Source organism: Balearica regulorum, chromosome 7 (genome assembly GCF_011004875.1).
Source record: "Balearica regulorum gibbericeps isolate bBalReg1 chromosome 7, bBalReg1.pri, whole genome shotgun sequence".
Classification (NCBI taxonomy): Eukaryota; Metazoa; Chordata; class Aves; order Gruiformes; family Gruidae; genus Balearica; species Balearica regulorum.
The window spans coordinates 14,725,140-14,746,028 of NC_046190.1; the positions used below are offsets into that span (position 1 = coordinate 14,725,140).

General features: G+C 48.1%; 2 protein-coding genes across 2 annotated transcripts in view; one reads left to right on the forward strand and one right to left on the reverse strand.

Moving 5' to 3' along the window:
- Positions 1 to 15,462, forward strand: part of ARL3 (ARF like GTPase 3) — a 30,208-nt gene extending 14,746 nt beyond the window's left edge. Inside the window, exons 4-6 of the mRNA XM_075758036.1 lie at positions 678 to 728; positions 2,700 to 2,885; positions 11,400 to 15,462. Of these exons, the coding sequence (XP_075614151.1) occupies positions 678 to 728; positions 2,700 to 2,885; positions 11,400 to 11,447 (285 nt within the window). The 3' untranslated portion in view covers positions 11,448 to 15,462. The remainder of the gene's footprint in view (positions 1 to 677; positions 729 to 2,699; positions 2,886 to 11,399) is intronic.
- Positions 1 to 20,889, reverse strand: part of SFXN2 (sideroflexin 2) — a 139,897-nt gene that overhangs the window by 21,648 nt on the left and 97,360 nt on the right. The window lies entirely within an intron of this gene.

Here is a 20,889-nt window from a genome sequence, read left to right on the forward strand (position 1 = left end):
GCAGGACTCTGCTGTCAGTCTTTGTGAGCCTGCTGCTCCCTGACTTCTCCATCATCTGGGTGGACAAGCTGGCAGCTGAAGATGGAGTCTCATAGGCTGGATCCAGCCCTTCTCCCCAGACACCTGCTCCAGGAGGTTGCAGTAGGATCACCTGATGGAGAGGAACTCAACATCCCCAATATATGCATTTGTCCCCTATTCCATTGTGTGCCTTGGTGGCCTATTGAGGAGATGATGTGTCCTGCTAGAGGGCAGCATGGCATAGTCACACCAGTGCAGTGCTTGTACACTGTTTGCTAGGGTGAAAGACCATGTCTGGCTCTCCAGGTTTTGCCCTGCTGTGCTCAGCTTCAGCTTTTAAGCCAGTCATTTGAAAAGATACCAGGCAGTTTCCTGTTCTCTTTAGATAACAGATGCCGTGGAGATGGTGAGAGCAGCCCCAGTATGGCCCCAGCTCCTTTCTGATCCTACCCATGTGGTGGTCCCCCCCCAGCTTTAAAAGAGGTGGTTCCTCTCCTTTCAGAACACCATGGAGTTTTGTCAACATTTGCTATAAATAATACTGGGGATCTTTGTGCCCAAAAGCATAATTATTGGGCTCAGCTCACTTAAGCACGTGATACTGTGGCAGAATGTCTTCTGGGAAGAGTAACTTTTCCTCTCATTTCTTTTTTCAGATCTATGTCATTGACAGTGCAGATAGGAAGAGGTTTGAAGAAACAGGTCAGGTAAGTTACTTATGCCCAGCTTCCTTTGAAGTAACTCAGTGTTTCTGAGTGCCCCTTGCTCACAAAAGTTAGGAAGATGATTTTGTTGTTTATGAGGGAAATTTGCATTTCAAGAGACTTGCCTTTCAACATCAATGCAGATTATTTTGGTAGACGTGAAACAAGGAAAATAGGTAGCCTAATTCCGTTTAAATAGAACGGTTTTCATTGAAGTTATACAATAATAGCAAATGGAGCCTAATACTGAAAGCAAAAACTTCTTCAAGTCCTTTAAACCTTGCCAAACCAAGACCCCGGGGAATCCTATTTTCTTATTTACAAAGTTGAAATGGAAATCATATTGACTTGATTGTCTTTTGGATGTAATTGGAAAAAAAACCTAAGAACTTTGTAACTAGGACTGGCCAGAAAATAAGATTTCTGTTTTGCAAAGTTTTGATGTTTTGTAACATTCTGTGTTTTAGGATGGAACAAAAATAGGACTTTTGGACTTTCTTTTGTAAAATTCAGAAAGTGACAGCATCCCAAAAGACTTAGCAACAGATTTACCCCCCCAGAAATGGGAGATTTAAAGCCCTCTGTTCTGCCTGATTTGAAGGAGGCACTTGATCTTTTGCCTCTCAAGTATCATGGACACACCCTAACAGCAGAACTGTTGGTTATTCTAGGAGTGGGGAGAATCTTTCCCCTGTTGGAGCTATTTCATTTCATATCAGTAGTTAAATACTCATTGGGCAAAAGAGAGGGAGGGGAAGCAGAAGCTTAGAGCACTTGCTTGAGTCAGGCAGAGTCCGCCTGGACCCCTCATATTTCCACAAACACTTTTGGTTTCAATAAATCAGCCGCATCAGATGAAAGACCTATTTTGTTGAAAAATTCCCAGCCAACTCTGTTTATAACTCCGTTCTCTCATCCTGGTTTCCAAACCAAACATTGCTTTTGGGGGGATGGAGTCAGATTTCCACTGAAGTTTAAGCATCTCCCCAACTGCATTAATTTAATCCAAAACTTTCTAGCCAGTGGATGAAAGATGTGAGGACAGTATCTGAGAGCATGAGACCTTTCCAGCTAAATAAGGAGCTCACAAAAATCTCATGTACTCATCCACCTGCAACACCAGCAGTCCCTACAGCTTCAAATGTTGCTGGGTTTGTCATATGTTCACATAGGGAAGTGACTTGAGACTGTGTGCTTGTTTCACATGAGGCCATTGCACAACCCTAGACATGAAGAATGTCAGCCATCGTTGATCCACTGCAGATTCAGATTTGACCTATTAAAAAAAAAAAAAATCTCTTTGAGTCACCCAGTTTTGAATGAACAAACCCATTTCTCAAGATGCCACCCAATGTGTGCTGTGCATATGGAGCCAAAATCCAGCTAGTAAAGCTGATCTAGCTTGTCTTCAGCTAGCCAATGCCTTCAAAAGCATCAGCACTTTCTTGTGGGAGGGAGATTTCCATTTCTGGGGCAAAAAAAAAAAAAAGTCCTCTCCTGCTCAAATTGCAGTGTATAAAACTTGGAACAAAACCTTGAAACTCATTATTGGCAAAGATATCAGGGCTGGTGTCAACGGCTGCTCAGGTACAAATGCCAGTCAGGCAGTAACTTAAGACGGATTCCTCATACTGCCAATTTACATGGTTTTTTGCTGTTTCATCAATTTTGGTCTCCTGGGAGCAGGGACTGGTAAAACACAGAGTTGTAGCCTTTAAGGCAACTGCTAATTTCAGACCAAGATGAAGATTTTTTGTAACCTGTAATTAGAAGAAATAGCTTTTGAACCTTGGGCAGCGATGATTGTATACATTTTTGCTCTCTTATAATAAGATCTAGGTTTCACTGGAACACACTCTTCTAGCATTTGCCCTAAATATATTTCTAATTAGAGACAACCACTGGTGGTTGAAGGTTTTCTTCCCTTCCCTCACTCCATATTCCCTCCACCCCACTCCCTTGTAAATGATACAGGAGCTGGCTGAGCTTTTGGATGAAGAAAAGCTTAGTGGAGTCCCCGTGCTCATATTCGCTAACAAGCAGGATTTGCTGACGGCTGCCCCTGCTTCAGAGATTGCTGAGGGACTGAACCTACACACAATCCGGGACAGAGTCTGGCAGATCCAGTCTTGTTCAGCTCTTTCAGGAGAGGGAGTACAGGTGAGGCTCTGGAAAAGGCTTGCTGTGCCAGCAGGCCATCTGTAACTGATTGCTGTCTGTTGATTTGCAGGGTGGGGCTGGACCAGCTGCCTCATGAAGGAGGGTCAGCGCAGCCAAACCCTTGCAGCGCAGAATGCAGGGGGTGTGTGTCTTGTCCCCTGTGCAAAGGGAAGGGGGAGCTGTGGGCCCTTGAGGTCTCTCTGTCCCCAGGAAAGAGGAGAGCGATTGCCCCCCCACGCAGGACCCCTTGGCTGGGCCAAATGAAGACACTGATTTATTTTAGAGAGACTGCTGTCAGGTTAATTATTTTCACAAAACAAATCATTTTTTACTATTAACCCCTTTGACTGTTACAAGTGTGCACTTTAGAAATCTGATTTACCTTTGCTACTAATGTCATTTGGCGTTTTGCTCAACCCAGGCGCCAGAGAGAAACCGATCAATTTTTCTGATCCAGAGAAACGTAAGAGTTGCACACGGGGCGAGGACAGCTTCTGTGGCAGCATGTGGAGCAGCATAACCCACCGAGGGGGCTGAGCTGTATTCCTGTGCTGAACTATAATAGCTGTGTCTTGGGCTCCTGTGCTGTAGCGAGTTCCTGCAGTATAGTAGCTCTTTGTAATGTAAATGGGACCCAGGTTTGTTTATTTCACTCTTAGGCTTTCCTGAATTAATGAAATATTTGCAGTGCTCGCAATCTGAGTAGTCAGGAGTACTCCCTTCACTGATACTTAAAGAAACAGAATGGTGAAGACATTTATCTTCATTGCAGTTTCAGTAAAACCTTATTTGCAGATGCAACAGAACTGTTCAGGATAGTCAGATCTCAAGCTGAGTATGAAGAGTCGCAGAAGCAGCCCACAATACTGAGTGGGCAGTAAAATGGCAGACGAAATTCAGTGTTGACAAATGCAAAATAATGCACATGAGGAACAACAATCCTAACTATACACATACGATGATGGACTCAAAATTAGCTGCCATTACTCAGAAGCAGATCGTTGGGAACAGCAGCTTAGTGCTTATCAAAGGCCAGAGAGGAAAATCAAATGCTAGAGAACTACCAGAAAGCAAACAAGAAACATCTCAGAAAACATTTCTTTCATAGCAGGATAAAGGCATGGTGGGCCCATACCTTGAACATGACATTCATTTCTGCCTCTGCCCTGTCTAAAAATATTTTAGTAGTAGTAGAATCACAGAGTTCAACAAAAAATTAGGTTTAAGGGTCTTCAGGAGATATTTAGACCAACCTCATGTTTAAAGCAGGGATAACTGCGAATCTAGAGGAGGTTGCTGAGGGCCTTGTCCAATCAAGTTATAAATATCACCAGGCACAGAGATACCACAGCCTCTCTGGGTAACCTCTTCTACTTAACTACCCTTATCAGAAAAAATAGTGTCCATATATCTGCTCAGAATTAGGAGAGATTTGAGAATCCTCTGTCGAGAATGATCAGTAGCATAGAGTGCTCTCTCTTGGAAGAGAGGACAGAGAGTGGGAACATCTTCAGGATATATAAAATAAGGTATAAAAATGTCAGATAGACTATATGCTGTTTTTCACGTTGCTAGAGGAAGGGCGTTCTAATGAAATAATCGGACAACAGCTTAAAACAAATAAAAATAAGTGCTTCTTTGCAAGTTGCATAATTAAATTGTGGATCTCATTGGCACAGGATGTTGTGGAGACCAAAGGTATAAGTCAGTTCAGAAAATTACTAAGTGAATTTCTGAAGAAGAGTTCTGCAGGCAATCACTGACCACTAAGATCTGGAGGCAGCTTTTGAATGAGGAACAGCTTGGGCCATGGATTTATTTAGTTAGCCAAGATACTAATTCAGCTCTGTTGCAGCCAATCTTGTTAAAGGCTTCAGCTCTAATCTTTATTTTGAAGTGGTGGTGGTGGTAGAGGGAAATGGATTCCACAATGGCAGTGTGTATTCTAGTCCAAAGAAATGTGATCAAGAAAGTGAGGCTGCACTTCACAGGGTTGCAGGCAGGCATAGGTCACCTTCTCCCTCCTCGAGGCCCTCCTCTAGTTTATGGAAGCCCAAGTGAGTTCTCCAGCTGCTAAGGGGCAGTAAAGTGGCAGATGAATTCAGGGACACGTGTTGGATGTGGAAGAACTAAATGATAGAAAGTGACACTTTCTGTTCATGAGCTTTGAAAAAATGCCTCTTTCTCAAGCCGATGTGTGGGCTCTTTGGAGTGGGCTGCACACTTCTTCGTTGGTCGTGCCTTCTGACTCTGCCTTTTCCTTGAAGTTCAGTGCATCCCTATACATTCAGTAGGGTAAAATATGCAGCTCGATACCCTCTACCAGGGAAATGAAATCTGCTTCTGCATTCGCTTCCAGAAAACAGAAGACGAGCTAAATAAAAGTATTTGCAGGCCTGTATATTTTGTTCATCATGCTTATCTAGACAATTTAGATGCAGGCCAGATAACGTCCCGCTTTGTTGTCTGCAGTCTCATTGCCCTAAATACTGCAGCTTATTCCAGTTATTAAGTTATTCAGCTTATTCTGGTTATTGCAGAAAGGTCAGGGAAGTCACAATCTCCCTACAGCTTATAGAAAAAAAAGCCCCTACATTTCTCTTCTGCCATAACTCCAGCCCTGTCAAATCAGACAGCAAGAATGCCAAGCTCTCCCTTTCCTTGGAAATTCATTGAACCATAAAAAAAAAAGAAAAAAAAAAAGTTTGGGAGATGGCTTTTAAACTAAACCTGGATCAGCACAGAAAGAAACTGTTTTCAGTCCTGGGGCTCTTAAGGAGAGGTCAACATGTACAAAATTTAGGGGAATCAAAGAAGAACTTGTTTAAAGAGTGAGAGTAAGAAAGATGTTTTTGAGGATCATGGTACACAATATCTCTACCAGTGGCTCAGACCAGGAGCTCTCTCTGTGTAGTTAAATCTCAGGTCACTGCTTTAAGGACTTCTTTGAGAAATTACAATGAGTGACAGCAAAATAAATGAAGATGTGGAAGCATCAGGTATTCGGAATGAAAGCCAAGGAGGAAGCACGCTGTCGCTGCTGATGGAATACATCAGCTAGAGTAAAATTGGAGACATCGCTGACAGATTTTGCAAGGAAGAGTGGTGGCATATCTAGTACTGAGTACATGAAGGAACGGAGTTCATAGAGGAAGATTTTTGTGATAGCTTGAAGGAAGAGCAATGAGCAAAGATAAATAATGCCAATACATGAAGGAGAAATAGTTTGAAGGTCATTTAATTAGTTTAGCTGCTAGCACCATGGTGTATAGAATTGGGTAGTTAAGACTGGGGATTTCAAGGTTAATGAGATTAGATTATGGTTAATAGAATGATATAAATTTAGAGAATTTAACTATTATTTGAAATGGGTTATTTAATAAAACTGTTAATTAAGGAGGGAATCCATATTGTCATCTTGTCTTTTAAAATTAACCGTTGGGGAGTCTGGAAAAGGGGCCCAGCAACATCCTGGGCAGACTCAGAAGAGAAGTGACTGGGTTAACTGGAAGCCCCATGTAGTGTCCTCTGGACACCAGCTGCTAGCCCCGGTTATGCCAGCTGAAGACTTCATCACCTCCTGACTGTAACCGTGGGCAGCACTTGTCTTGTTAATCAGACTTCACGGTGCCATTGAGGGAGGAGTGGCATCTCTCATGCTTAGAGGCTTTTTCAAGCAAAATGTCTGCTTGGGTCTGGTTTTATCCTTCAGCCCTAGTTAGGAAAGCAGCAAAGCTTTTTGTTCCTGCCAGAGCCATCTGGGTTCTGCCTCTGGAGCAGAATCCTGCACCAGCTTACACCGAGACCCTTACACAGAGTACAGCAAGCAAGGGAGGTGATCGCCAGCTTCAGCAGAGAAACATGATGAAACTGTTGCCTCACACAGCTCTCTGGTGCCATACAGAGTCTCTCGGGGTTGTGTTTTGTGACCAGATCTCCAGCTGTAGTCCTTGGTGGGCAAAAGCTACGTCCATTCCACCCTGGCCAGCCAGGGTGGGGTGAAAGCAGGCAGGATGACTCTGCTTTGCAGCCTGCCCTCTTGCTGGAGGTGTTAGGGGCCAGGGAGTGTATTAAACATGACTCAAGGCTTCAGACCGGTCCGTGCTCTGCAGCTTGTTTCTTGTCTGAAGCAAGAGTCTCCAGTCAAGGCAGCAGGAGCTCAGCCTGCCCCGAGGAATCGTCCCCCAAAACGATGCTGCAGCGTATTGTGTCCAAAGTCTCCCAAGCATAATGGCCCCCTGGGGAGCATTAAAAGCCAGTGAAACTGAGTAGCCACTAACTTCTCTAATTTACGCCAGAGTTGGTCTGGCCCAAAGGACTGCGGGCAGGGCTGAGCCACCTTCTCCTCCCTGGCTGTTTCAACCCAGTTGAGAACGAAGCCCAAGACCTAAGTTACGCCAATGCTGCGATTCAGCACTTTTGTAAGGGCAAGATTCAGAACAGGACCCCCAGCAATGCGTATCCTCAGAGCTAAGTTTTATCTTAAAGATGTCTTAGCCAGGGCAGGCTAGATGGGGATCTTCCACATCTTAACAAGGTTCTAGGGCTACTTGTAAATGTGATTTAAAACCAGTTTTGATGACTGCAGCTCTCTGGGGCAGGCAGAGCCAGTGCTTGTTGAGGAAAAGCAACCATGTTTCCAGGATAAAGCCTTGTGATTTTTTTAAGCAGGGCAAGGAGGGAGTCTACAGCACTGCATCAGGGATACAAGGTCTCAGAGGACAAAAAAAAACCCAAACAAAAACCAAACAAAAAAAAAAAATCCACAAAAACTTGCACCCAGGCAAAAACAATGGATTGTGCACTTGTAGGCACCTGTAAAAGCCAGCCTGTATGATGACTGGAGGTGCAAAGAAATGACAGATAATGAAGGCACAGTCCCAGCTGTGCAGAGGGAGAAGAAAGTGACAGTTAAAATAACGCATACCAAAAACGCTAGAGATGGAGCATTTTGCACTTGCCTGACCCAATTTGTTATGGCAGACAGAGGATTACATGAAAGGATTAAGCTTTGCTGTCCTTAAGGTCACATTAGGGGTCACAAGTTTGTGGCCTTGCCTGATCCCTGGCTTGCAGGGGAGCAGAAATTGGGAGGCTTTTTATGGGGTGGAAAAGACTTGTTCGCTGTGTTTGAAGTCAGATTACTTCACTCCCATAGCTGCAAAGCTGATAATGCAGAGAATAAGCAAGCAGTGGGCTAATCGCAAGCAGGACTTTTTATTTCTCCCGAGGAAGGCTCTACCAGTCCTTTCCCAAAGGGCATCAGAGTACAACTCCCTTGGCACAATAGCAGATGTGACTGCAGCAAGGCAGGGTTGTGCCGAGTGGCATTTCTCTGCAGGGAGCATTATCCTCTTCCCTGGAGTTCTCTCTCTTTGCTTTGGTAAAGTTTACTAGCTGCTTGTTAAGGAGCTAAGAGATGCAAAGCTAAAAGATCTGAAATCTTTCCCTGGCTAAGTTTTCCCAGGGTTGACTTGAGGCTGGAATACTAATACTGTATCTGTCTCCATCTTCAGAGTACCTGCCAATGTCCCTGTATCTCAACAAAGCAGCGCAAGGACATCTATCAAGATCTAAATGTTAACTGTAGGGATTGTACTTTCTGCACAGAGCCATCTTTTAAGCATGCAGATACAGGGACAGAGTGTGTAGGGACAAAGGATGACAACAGTTGACTCCTTGTGGACTTGGCTCTTTCAAGCACTGTTTCCTCCTTCCCATGTGCCTTCCCCATAGCAGCTCCTTGTGTTTGTAGCAGCTTCCCTGGATTTCTCTTATCTTACCAACCCTCCATCCTGCTTGAAACCTTAGATAGAAAAACCACAAACATACCTTTTAGTTTCTCTTGCTTTCCATTGCATTTGCAATTCTCCAAAGCATTTGGGGTTGCTGCAGAACACCCCCCCCCCCCCAAAAAAAGTTGCACCAGAAGGCACAGATGTAGCTAAAGATGAGGAAGGTGTCTCACACATACTTCTTTGATAAAACACACATAGAGCTGAGCACATTCAGTTTCCCTTTATCACTGTTAGGCCGGGAGATATTTACAATTAAATGTGATTTTTTTTTCCTGCCAATTAACTTATACCAGCAGAGGGTTTTTAAAATCTATTCCTGCTTTAAAAGTTCAGTGACCTACTTACATATTTCAAGCCTGTTTGGAGTTCACCTTTCCTCTTGCATTTTGCTATGTCATTCTTTTGCCCTCGTTATATGCTTGATGCAGCCAGGCTCCCAGCCATGGTAAATCCCATCATAAACTCTGCTTTATGACCCTCACCATGCTGGTGCTGAAACAGTCTGTCTTTCCCTTCTCCAGCTCCCAAATAGCAGCAGGCAGAGTTTTAATCACTGTGAATTCAGGTTGTGGTCAGATTAGGTAGAAGATAGGATGCGTGTTTGTTGTTTTGCAGTGATGTATTGTTTCTGGGATTACTGTGCTGAATAGCAGAGGGTGTCAGCTGATATTTATTACTTTAAGCTGTCTCAGCTGTTCTGGTTCAGCAAATAAACCTACATTCAAAATGAATGAGGAGCTCTGCTTGCCTTGTATGCCATGATGTGTGCAAATGTGATTATTGCTTCCGAGGCAGGGGAAGCTGAAATCATTGTGGGAGCATTTTTAGTTATTTATTTATTTTTACTCTTTGCAGGCAATCATGCAGATTTCTAAAGCACACAATCAAGCCAAAGGCTTGACACCTCTCCTCCTAGCCCCATTGTTAAGCCCTGGCATTCCTCATGCTGGGAATCACTCACTCCCTCTCTCTCTAAAGTGATAAGCTTTAAACCACGCTATTGATTGCTTAAGGCATTACATGTTTTACACCTAGGTTATCAGTGTTATTGAAAGGGGAAGACACAAAGCTACTGGGCCTTAAAATGAATCTACCTCTCGTCTTTTCCCATTTGCTCTGAGGATTTCAGACAATTTGTTTTACACTGATCTCTGCTGTGGAGATAAATAAATGAAACTGGAGACATCAACCCTCCCCAAGGTTAGAGTCAGAAGTGTTATTAGTGTAGGGCCTCATGTGCACCCCAGCACAAGCCGGGCTCATTTATTCTTTATTTAACGCAGCAACAAGGGCTGATTTCAAAAGTTGCTGCTCCCCTTCAGATAAGAAGTGTCACATAGCGCAGCTATCAAGGTGAATTGGTATTTTCAAGTGAGAACCTCTCTGCTTCTGATTAAGCCCTGAGGACTCCCTCTCTTCTCTCTTAACTCTTTAGCTCCCCTCTGACATGGCCACCACCTTCATGGCTGAGGGGCAACATGGAGGCACGGCAGCGGGTCTCGGCTCACCCAAAGGGCCTGCTGTGCTGTGCCTTTTGCCATCTGTCCTTAGGGAAGTTGAGGTCCTTGGCAGCCTTTTGGCAGTCTGGGGATAGGGGTGTAGGAAGCCAGCAACACGGCTACCACGGGGCTAGCAGCAATGCTGGCCCAAAGGCTCTGATCTTTTTTTGGGTCTAACTATTGTTTTAATGATCCAAAAATGACTACTAAACATAATACAGTGAAATCCCCTCTCCACCAGAACTCTAAGGTGACATTTGCCCAATTTCCAAGCACAAAGATGTGCTGCTCCCCTTTTGTCCCCAAAAGCCTACCTGGTGTCTTGTCGCCCTGAGCCTCCCTGTCAGCAGAGATACCTTGTAGGCATGGTAGAGGAAATGGATTCAATGGGATACAAGTATGAGGAGACTGTGCATCTTGTGCACCGTTTTGTGCGTCTCCTAACAGATAGGTGACATGAGCAGATGATAAACTCTTGCTTTGGCCTTCAATAGCGTGTCCCAGTCTGGGATCTCATCAATAAACTCACAAATGGGGTATTCACAGCAGAAATACTACCATCCTGCTTGCAGTGGTCAGAAAAGTTGTGCAAATGTTTTATGGAGATATACCCTAACGAGTACATCAGCCTCTTAAAATGTGACCACATCGCTTCTTACTGAACCCCTGTGGGACCCCTGAGGGCCCATTTTCTGTGAGGGCCTTGAGGAACAGGGAGCAGGGTCCAGATCCAGTTATTGCAGTGGCTTTCACGGATCTGGATTTCAAGGCTTGCAGCTGAGCAGAGAATTAGAGCCGTATTCTTCACAGGGAGCTGACTGTATAAGAAACAGCCCCCTAAAATCCACGGTCTCAAAGATAAGATGACTTGCCCAAGGTTACACAAATTATCTGCAGCTGAACCTGGAACTGAGCCTTCATCTGCTACTGACGTACCTTGACTGCAAAATGATCCTTCCTTGAAGGACCTACACATAGCGACATGATGAGACGATGATACTTTTTATGGTCAGATGAAAGATTTAATAACCTCTGTGTGACAACATCTACTGAGCAAGGAAGCACTTATTTTTTTAACCCACGGCGGTTTGGGGTGCAGAGGGCAGGCAGGGGGTAGATGAGGAGGCAGAACACGGTGCTTGAAGAATGGCGGTCGAGTGGGATTGGGGGATTCCTTTTCCCTTTGCTTGACTAACATTACCTTTCTCTGTCTGAAGGACGGCATGAATTGGGTGTGCAAAAATGTCAATGCTAAGAAGAAATAAAGCGTTCTGAGCTGCATGGAAATGGAGGAGCGGTGGGAGCAGAATTCTAGCCTGAAAACACTAATTTGCTGCTTTCTGACCAAATGTTTTTCCATCTGTGCACAGCTACAGCTGTTAAAAGAAAAAAAAAAAAGAGAAAAAAGGGAACAACATCGGTTAAAGCCTACTGCTGGATTTGGAACCTGACCTGCTCTTTAGTATCATTTTTTTTATCCCAATAAAGGAATTATATATTTCCTCCCTATGCATAAATAGTATTAAATGTCTGATTAGCAAGCAACTTTGTAAGCAGAAGCAAGACTGTGATTCAGTGTGGAGCAGAGGGAGTGGTGAGTTACTGTAGCTGCTTAGATGCATAGGACCTGCCCTATATGTGCAGGTTTGTGGTTGCTGAGGACATGCTCAGGTGTCAGTCACAGCTTCCCCTCAGTGACAGATAAAATACGGTCGTGTTACCAATTGTGGGTAGTTTCTTAAAATAAAGCTGCTAAGGAGTAATTTGTGTAATGAGGGTAGAAGACTTCCACATATTCCTATAGCCATAAAAGAGGAGTTTGATCATAACGAGGCACTGTTGCATTGCGACACCGCTGTAGAAGGGAGAGAAGGGTTATGTATGTATAATTGAAGCTCTTTACAGTTGGAATAATGCAGGATGAGCGTGCCTAGGGCTTTTCTCGCAGCTGAAGGAGAATTTAGCCCAGCATTTCACCTTGAGCCAGCAAAAACGTGGTTCCTACATTCAGTAAGTTCCATATGTGAGATTAGTCTTGATGTTGAACAATCCCTGTTGATTTTCCCTTGATGTTAAGGCAACTCTGCAGCAAAATGCAATTAAGTCCATGATTACTTTGTAGAATGAGATACCAGGTCCCAGGTTTCCTTTTTGAAATATGCAAAATATATTCTCCTACCCCCCCCCCCTTCCTCGGCAAGCCTTGCTTAGCCCTTTGAGGGACTTGGGGGGACTGCCCCACAGCGGGCTGGCTGCCCCAGGGCCTGAGGTCCCCCAGCCCAGTGCCAGCGGATTGCCCTGGTAGAGGGTGAGGAGCCTGATGAACGGCAGATGGGAAGTGCTCTTTAAAATGAGGATTCATTCTTCCCTGAACTGGCTTTCCTTTAAAAGGATGCAGTTGCTGAAATAGGGAAGAGAATGTGTTTTCCCCCTCCTCATCCCCGATTCAAATCTAGCCCCAGCTGACAGCGAGCAGGAGTCATTAGCACGCCAAAGCAGCCATGTCCTGCGTGAAGCGAGCTTGGTGACTCCTGGGCCAGTTTCTAATGCACAGATGGTAAAATAATCCCACTGCCCTGCTTGCCAGCTTTGTTTGCTGCCTGCCTGCGAAAGGCCAGAGAATGACTAGGGACTGCATTACCCCTTCCACCTCTTGGAGACGGACCGGCGGGCAGTGTGGGGAAAGCTGCGTGTACTAAAGCATGTGGCTTTACCACGCGTCAGCGAGTTGACTCATGGACCCAGGCAGACGGCTGACACCCCTGGAGCTCCCGGCTCTTTGCTCCTCCCTTCCCCTGGACGTCTCCACCTCACGGCAGAAACATCTGCACCGTACGTGAAGCAGCCCCTGGCCGCCTACGTATTACAGCCCGGCAGATAAAATCATCTGGGGCTGATTCTGGCCCCCCCCCCAATACTTCAGGATGTACAGTAGCGGTTCAGGGGTTGATCTGCCTGTAGTTCAACTGTCTTTGCTGTGGTTGGGGGCAGAGGGACAGCTGGGACAGCAACTGCTTTAGCAATCCAACTTTAATCTGCCTGCGTCCGTGAGTCAGCACCCTCTGAGTGCATCTGTCTCCAGCACCGAGGCAGGACATGCATGCCGGAGAGGCGCAGCCTTGCTTTAAAACTCAGACGGCTGGGGGTGGGAAACAGCAGGCTCAAGCGAGCTGTTAAGCAATTGCTAGTGACACAGCTCCAGTTTTGCATGGATTGAGTAAGGAGTCATAAGGTGAGGAGAGATGTTCATTTAAACGTAGCTCATTTGGGAACCCTAGGAATCTGCACCACGTGTTCCTGGGTCAGCACAAGGAAGAGAAATGCATCCCAGCATCACCTTTTCCTTGCAATTAATGCATTTGCCTGATGCAAGCACTGTAAAGAATTGCGGCCCTTTCTTGTAGGCACGCTTTGTGCTGGCTGAGTGGCAGAGCTTAGTGACAGATACTCCCGAGCTTTGGATTTGCCCGTATTGTGTGCCAGATGCAGAGTGAAATGCTTGGGTACCCCTCCCCTGGCCCAGGCAGGACAGAGCAAAGTCCCCTTGGGGGCTGGGCTGTTAGCCTTCTCACTCGCAAGGGAGTTGAGTTGCTGCTTCCCTGCGCCATACTTTTTTACCAGTGGCAAACTTACCCTGTGACACCTCGTCTGTGCCACAGTTCAATCCAAAAAGCATCCAGGAGGTTAATTTGGTTTTTTTAGGCTCACATTGATTAAACTTGGAAATGTGTGTCAAATAAATATATAGTAATTTTCCTACAGCTCCGATTTGGGAGGAAAAAAATTGCCTTTCTGAACTCAGGATCCAGAAGTGTTTGCTGGCTCATTCGTTACATTTGCATGTAGCTACACGTATTGGTTGTGTGCATCTGTACCAGCCAGAGCTTCCCCTGTAATCCAGTAGATAAATTTGGTTTACCTCCGCCAGGTAGCAAGAGAGGAAGACCGTGATGGAGTGAGCTATGCTGGGAGAATGGAGGTGGAGGGTTAAAATGACCATGACTTAAGTAAATCACCCTGCAGGGATGGCTGTAAATGGTCTTTGTCTCGTAAACATCTCTCTGTGCATCGACCTGGTGAAAATGTAAAAGGATTTGAGGTTCTGCTCACTTGCCGCTCCTTATCTGAATGCATTTATATTTATATTCGCTATACCCTCTGCAGGGCTCTCCTTCCTCGGCAGCACGTGGCTAAATACCACCTGTAAAACTGCCTGGGGCCAGCCAAAAATGCCTGCCGCTGCTCAGCGAAACCCCTACCCCTCTCCCAGCCCTTCAGCTCCTGTTTGGTTTATGGTAATTGCATACGCAAGGCTTTGTCCTTCCAACTCTGCCTGCTTTGCCCTCCTTCAGGTGAGATTTGGGGGAAGCAAACCGCCTCATTGGTATGGGTGGAGCTCTGCCACACGTTGCATCAGTTCATAGATTTTTAAAGCCAGAAGGGACCGTTATGTTCCTCTCTCCTGACCTCCCGCATAACACAGCCCATTAAACGCCACCCTGCTGGCGCGGTGACTTGCGGTTGAATTAGAGCACCTCTGGTAGGAAGACACCCGGCCTTGATTTAAAGGCTTGGAGTGACAGACAGATCCACCCCAGGCCACGAGAAGTTTGTCGCAGGGGTTAATTCCCCTCCTGCAGGGAGTTTCTTTCGCTTCGCTTTCACATCATTAAATCTGGTTTTACCTTTGAGATAGATGAAAGACGCCTCTCCTGCCCCCGTGTATTCTCTGGAGGGGAGAGATGACGGAGAAGTGAAATTCTCCAAGGGCACATCAGGAAATGTGGGTCCAAGCCTCTGCTCCGACCGCAAGCATTGAGCATGGGGAATCATGTCCTCCTCCGGCCACAGCTGCGTCCCTTGCGGCAGCTCTGGCAGAGACTGTCTCTCCTTGCCCTTGGAGAATGCTCGCCAAAGCCTCATGCAACCTTCTCCCTTTTTTCCCCCTACCAATACTGCTTCTTGCACGTTAATGACATTTTTCTCTGTCGAAAATATAACCAAGCACCCGACTTCTTTTATTAAGTGTACTGGGATGAGACCAGCCCACTCAACCTCCCCCCCTGCCCCACAGGCTTACTCTTCTGCTAAAGCAAAAGGTGGCGGCTGTTGTAGTCCCTGGGCCGGACGTGTCCGCACAAGCTCTTTCTTTTATGTTCCCTTTTTGAATTTCACCAAAAAGGGTTATTTGCAATATCTGGTCATGTTATTACTCAGTGTATAATTTAGATGTCTTTGTCAAAAAAAAAATAAATAAATTAAAATTTAGTAGAAAGACAACTCGTGTTTGGAGGTGATCCTTTTTCTTCGACAGGCTCGTTTTTCCAGCGGTCAGTCGAGGACTGAGCCATCCCACAGAGCTGCCAGTCAGTCTGCGACGCTGCTCTTCCACCGCTCCTCTCTGCCTCCCCATCAGGGATGGTCACCGGTGCTGGAAGTGGTCAAAACTGTTGGAAGAAACCTTTTGCCTTTGTATTTTCACTTGTCCAAAACTGTCAGAAAAGCCAGCCAGCGAGAAAGGCAAACTTTGGGAGGATCTTTTTGTTTAGAAAATAATTTTGTAGGTTAATAAAAGGTGTGCCATGAAACACATTCCCCACCGACCTGGCAGGAAAAGGGAAGAGGAAAAAGCAAAGCAGTGAGTTATTTGGGTTTGGTTCAGTGAAGCGGGGTTTGGAGGGGGTTTTGAGGGGGAAGCAAGTTCCGGGGTTGTTTCTTTGCAACTAATTTGTCTCATTACTCTTCCTGCAACACCAGTACGAGCCAAAAAGCGAGAAACTGTTATAGCTCTTTAAAGCATCAGCTCCCTCCCTGCATGGCCAGGATGCCTGGAAGGCTGTCAGAGCCGCTGGAAAAAAACATTATAGATGGTAACACTTAATTTCTTTTCTCTTTTTTTTTTTTTTTGTAAGGCACGCTTTAAACTGAGTCCTGATATTTTTTCAGCAAAGTAGGAAATACTTTTTCATCTTGTTTGCCTAATGGATTGGATGTGAAAAATATTTCTCTGGCAAGTGAACACCCCAAGAGTTGTTTGACTTGTCACGACGTTATGTATCGGCCCCTGCGGCCCCCAGCCCCTGGAGCTGCTGCGCTTCCTCTCTCCTGTTGCTGTTTACGGTGGGACATGCCGTAATTTATGGCGAGGCTGCGTGTGACCTTGCATGTGTCTGCTCGAGCGAACCGCAGCTCCCTTCCCCGCACAAGCCCCGCTTTACATTCACATGATGAATTTAGTGCTCCTGAAAGGACAAGGAACCAAGTGGCTTGGATGCGGAAAGGGGGAAAAGAAAATAAAATAATAATAATCCACAGCCTGAAGGAGAAATAAACACTGAGATTTTTGCTCCTCTTTGACTAGTATTTCCCTGTCGTTTACGGCCTCGCACCCCTGGATGACTGATTCTGTCAGAGCAGAGATATCTGGGCCTGCAGAGCTGGCGGTTTCAGCCTTCGCCTTCTCGCCACGCGGGCATCCCTCAGCCCTGCCACCCTCTGCCGGGGCACTCGTCAGCGAGGGGCGGCCGGACCGATGGCCACGGCCATGCTCCAGCCACATTGCCCACCCACCCCGGCACCCACCCCGGCGCTGCACTGAAGGTTTTTTAATTTTCTTTCATTTTATTTTGTTTTGTTCAAGTGGAAACAAGCTCGCACCACAGTCCTGTGATTGGCTCTTGGCTAAATTGCAGCTTCGGGCTCAGTTGGCTGCATTTGGGCTTGTTGGATTTTTTTATTGCAATCTGTTCACTTATTTCCCTTCTCAGTGCCGATTGGAAGCAAAACTCCTGTAAAGCTGCAGTCGGGCTGTGCCCGGGCTGGGGGATGCCGTGAAAGGCTTGCTGGGGACAGCACGGGGTCGGAGGATGTCTGTGTGCCCCCTCCACATTTCCTATTTAGCTAGCTGACCGAGATGAATATCTGTATCCTTTTTAATGGGAAAAAGGAGAAAAAAAATAAGTGAAATCCCAGTTGGAAGAGGAAAGGTTGGAAGGAGCTCCTCTGCTAGCAACGTGCCGTGACGGTGCGGCTCTGAGCCGCAGCCCTACGGGCGGCACGGCCGGGCAGCCAAACGCAGCCCTGAATAAATAATCCTACAAGGGAGGGAAGCTGTCAGGTAGGGTAGGCCCCAAGTCTGAGCTGCATTAGGAGCTGGCAGGAACGCCCTGCAAATAAATCATTCGGATGAGAGGTATTTTTAATGGAAGTTGTCCTTGCAGCTTGGCTTTGCAACCTTTATTTTGTGCTACTGATGGGAGCCGAAGCCTGCAAGCTTTAAGGCTTTTCTGGCTGGCGGAGGAAAGCTGGAAGGGGCTCGGGGTGCCGAGGTGGAGAGCAGGTCCCCCATGCCAAGAGCATCGCCCATGGGCTGGGGACACCGTGCAGTCCCCAGCCTGCAACAGCTGGGTCAGCCAGGCAAAGCCTGGCGTCTTGGGGTGATGGAGCCAGCTGTCCTGCCCGGCTCCAGCACCCTCCCTCATGTCAGACAGGAGGATTTACATGTATTCGGAGTTCATTTTTATAGCCGGCACCTGTGAGGCCAGCGCCAGGCAGGGATAACCAAGGGGGCCACGCCATGGGGGGCCGGGAGGGTGGCGTGGGCGTGGAGAGCCGGTCTGGGGGAATGGGGAAACTGAGGCATGGCAGCCCCTGTGCACCCAGGGGTGGCACTTGGGTCTGGGACCAGGCAGGGGGCTGGGGCCATGGCTCACAGTCACTTTTGGAGCTGGGGCAGGAGCCGTAGGTCTCGCAGCCCTTTGGGGGCCGGTGGGGCGGACGCTGAATCGAGCACATTCAGCGTGGCACAGCTGGTGCAGGCTGCAGGGTGGGGGGGGCTGCAGTTGCTCCTGACACTTTTGCCTCTGAATGTGATGATAAACTCGCTTTCCCGATTAGCGCTGATCCCTCTGCCTCCAAAACAGTTGGCCCTAATGAACATACGGCCCAACAGCTGTAAGCGGTTATACATATGCATGGATATATATATTTATCCCCCCCCCAGCCCATCCATATATACTGGAGATCACAGCTGTTGCTATTCTTCCTTGCAATGCAGATCAGACGCTCTCTCTCTTTGGAGTCTTACTTGACCTATTTTGCAGGCGCAAGATTTTTTGTGATGATGATTTCCCCAGTTGGTGCTTTTGATTCTGCCTGAAACATCTTGATTGAAGGCAAACAATGGCAGCTCCGGCAGCCGGCAGCGCCCCACACCCACGCGCCGCCCCGGCCCCGCCAGCCGCCACGCGCCGGGGGGTGCCGAGGGACGGGGTCTGGCCAATGCTTCCTGAGGTGGCCGCGGCTGCCGGTCAGTCCAGCTGGACCCATCTCCTCTGCAGCCCCTTCGCTGCGCCCATGGGACACAGCTCTGCTGCCTGACCCATCAGCTCGGCCAGCCAACCTGCACCCCGAGGTTTGTGCTGGCCTCGCCATCCCCAGCCACCTCTGGCCAGGCTCAGCCCCAAGCCTCTTCCTTCCATCTGGAAACTGCCACCCCAAAAAAATCTTGCAAACCAGGTGGTGATGCCCGTTGGGGTCCCAGGGGTGCCTCAGTTCTAAGGCCAGGTGGGGAGATGGTGCCCAGGGTGCCAGAGCTGGCAAGGATGGCAAAACCCCAATGGCTGCTGCATCCCTGGGTGCAGTGATGCTCCGAGCACCCTGTGGGCAATGGAGACCTTCAAAGCCCCTTTCCTGGGAACCCCCAGCCCCTGCTCGCTGCTCAGCGCAGGGTTTTGGGGCTGGCAGGGACCCTCCGCCAGCCCTATAGCCCGCCCCCAGCTGCACAGGGTGCCCCAAAGAAGGGCACCAAAGTCACCGCATCCCAGCAGGGAAAAGCGGCTGTTCAGGCACGCACAAAGCCATTTCTTGTTTGGCGTTTTCGTTTGAAGTGTGTCCTTCATCTGGGTTTCTACAGCAACCGGGAAGTTCCCGTCCTGGCCTGGCTGGAGGGAGCGAAGCAGCTGGGGGAGCAGAGCAGGAGGGCGGGAGGGGAAGAAGCCAAAAATAAGTTTTTAAAGAACTGAGCCTGCACTTTTCGCCTCCATCCTGGGCCCGGGGCTGCTGCAGCCAGGGCAGGGCTCCAACCTTGTCCCCGTCCCTCCGTCCCCAGAAGCGCTGCAGCCATCTGGGGCCAAATCAGGGGGTGTAAAACACCAGCCATAGGGGCCCCTCCATGTAAGGGGCACCCTGAGGTGTCCCACCCTGCCCAGCCCCAGCATAGCTGCATGCCCTGAGCCCCTCCATGGGCCTCGGGTTAAAAAGAGCGCATTACCTTAGAAACACATTTTTCTTAAAAAAAAACAAACCAAAAAACAGCAAGCCACCAGTGATTCATCTTAGGCAGCGAGTGTCTTCATTTATTCATTACGAGATAATACCCAAATCTGGCTAATTAATATTCCTGCATATTTTCCAAGGGCTGATGAGGTATCTTAAACATCTCGCCGAGATGGGCTTTCATATTTATAAGGTTGATGTGCAAACTTAAATTGACGCCGTCTAAATATACCCCTCATCTTTAAGCATGGAGCTTCATTCCCAGGGTGCTGGGGGGGGTTCCCCAGGCACGTGTCCCAGCTTAAAGTGGGACCAGGGGGCTTGGGGGCGGGAGAGCTGCCCAAAAAGGTTCCCATGAGCTGGGATGTGATGTTGTGGTGTGCGTCTTTCCGCAAAGATGTGAGATTTCTGTTTCCTTGGGTAATGGGACTGGAGCATGGCAAACACTGGCTGTGGCTGTGGGGTCAGCGGCACTTTGGGGCAAGGGATGGGTGCGAGCACCCATGCAGCTGGATGTGGCGACAGGTACAGGAACAGGGCCTGCAGCAACCCTTTTCCAAGGTTAAAAATAGGACTTGGTTGCAAACTGAAAGCCTGGTTTGCATTTGCCCTCATTATGTTGATTGCTTATTTACATGTATGCAAATGGTGGAAGAGGCAGCGGCTCCTCCACCTTGGGGACCCCTCAGGATGGCAGAGCCCGAACCCCCCGGGTAAGTCCCTGCCAAGGGATGGGCCACGGTGCTGCCACTCCCTCCCTGGGATCAACCTGAAAATGAAGCACCAGCCCCTCTCCAGGCACCGATCCAGGGGGTGAGCCGCAGCCCCGCAACCTGAGCGCGGTGCCCAGAGGTGCACTGGTTATCTGCACCGCCGCCTCTCCCCTCACCCTGCTCCACCAGATGTGCGTGTCCGGCTCCAGCTGTTCCCCATCAGCCTCCCCCGAGCAGCACCGCCGGCCAGGGATCCTTTTTCCACCAGGCCCCACGTCCTTCATCAGACACCAATTTGGTCTGGCCCAGCTGCTCATTTTTCTTTCCGCTGTGTGACATGTTTTCACCCAGCTCCTAATCCGTCTCTTTCCATTCACAACTTGAGCTGTTTATGGATGGATATGGCTCTGCTCCCCCCACTTTTCCCACCCCCCGGACAGAGCCATCCATCAATAAAACCCCGCTCAGCACCCGCATCAGCACTTCCCCTCCCGGCACTCTGGGACACCGTTGACCCAACGAGGCCAAGGGCTCGTGTTCCTCCCGCTGCTCAGGGGGGTGACCTGAGGGCGCCATCGCCTCCCTCCCCGCCACCAGGAATGTGGCGGGGACACCTCCTGGCTGGGGGGGGTCGGGGGGCTGCAGCACCAGGGCTCTGCAAAGGGCACCTGCTGTTTTGGGGCTACTCCCTCTGGTGAAGGCACAGGGTGAGGGTGGC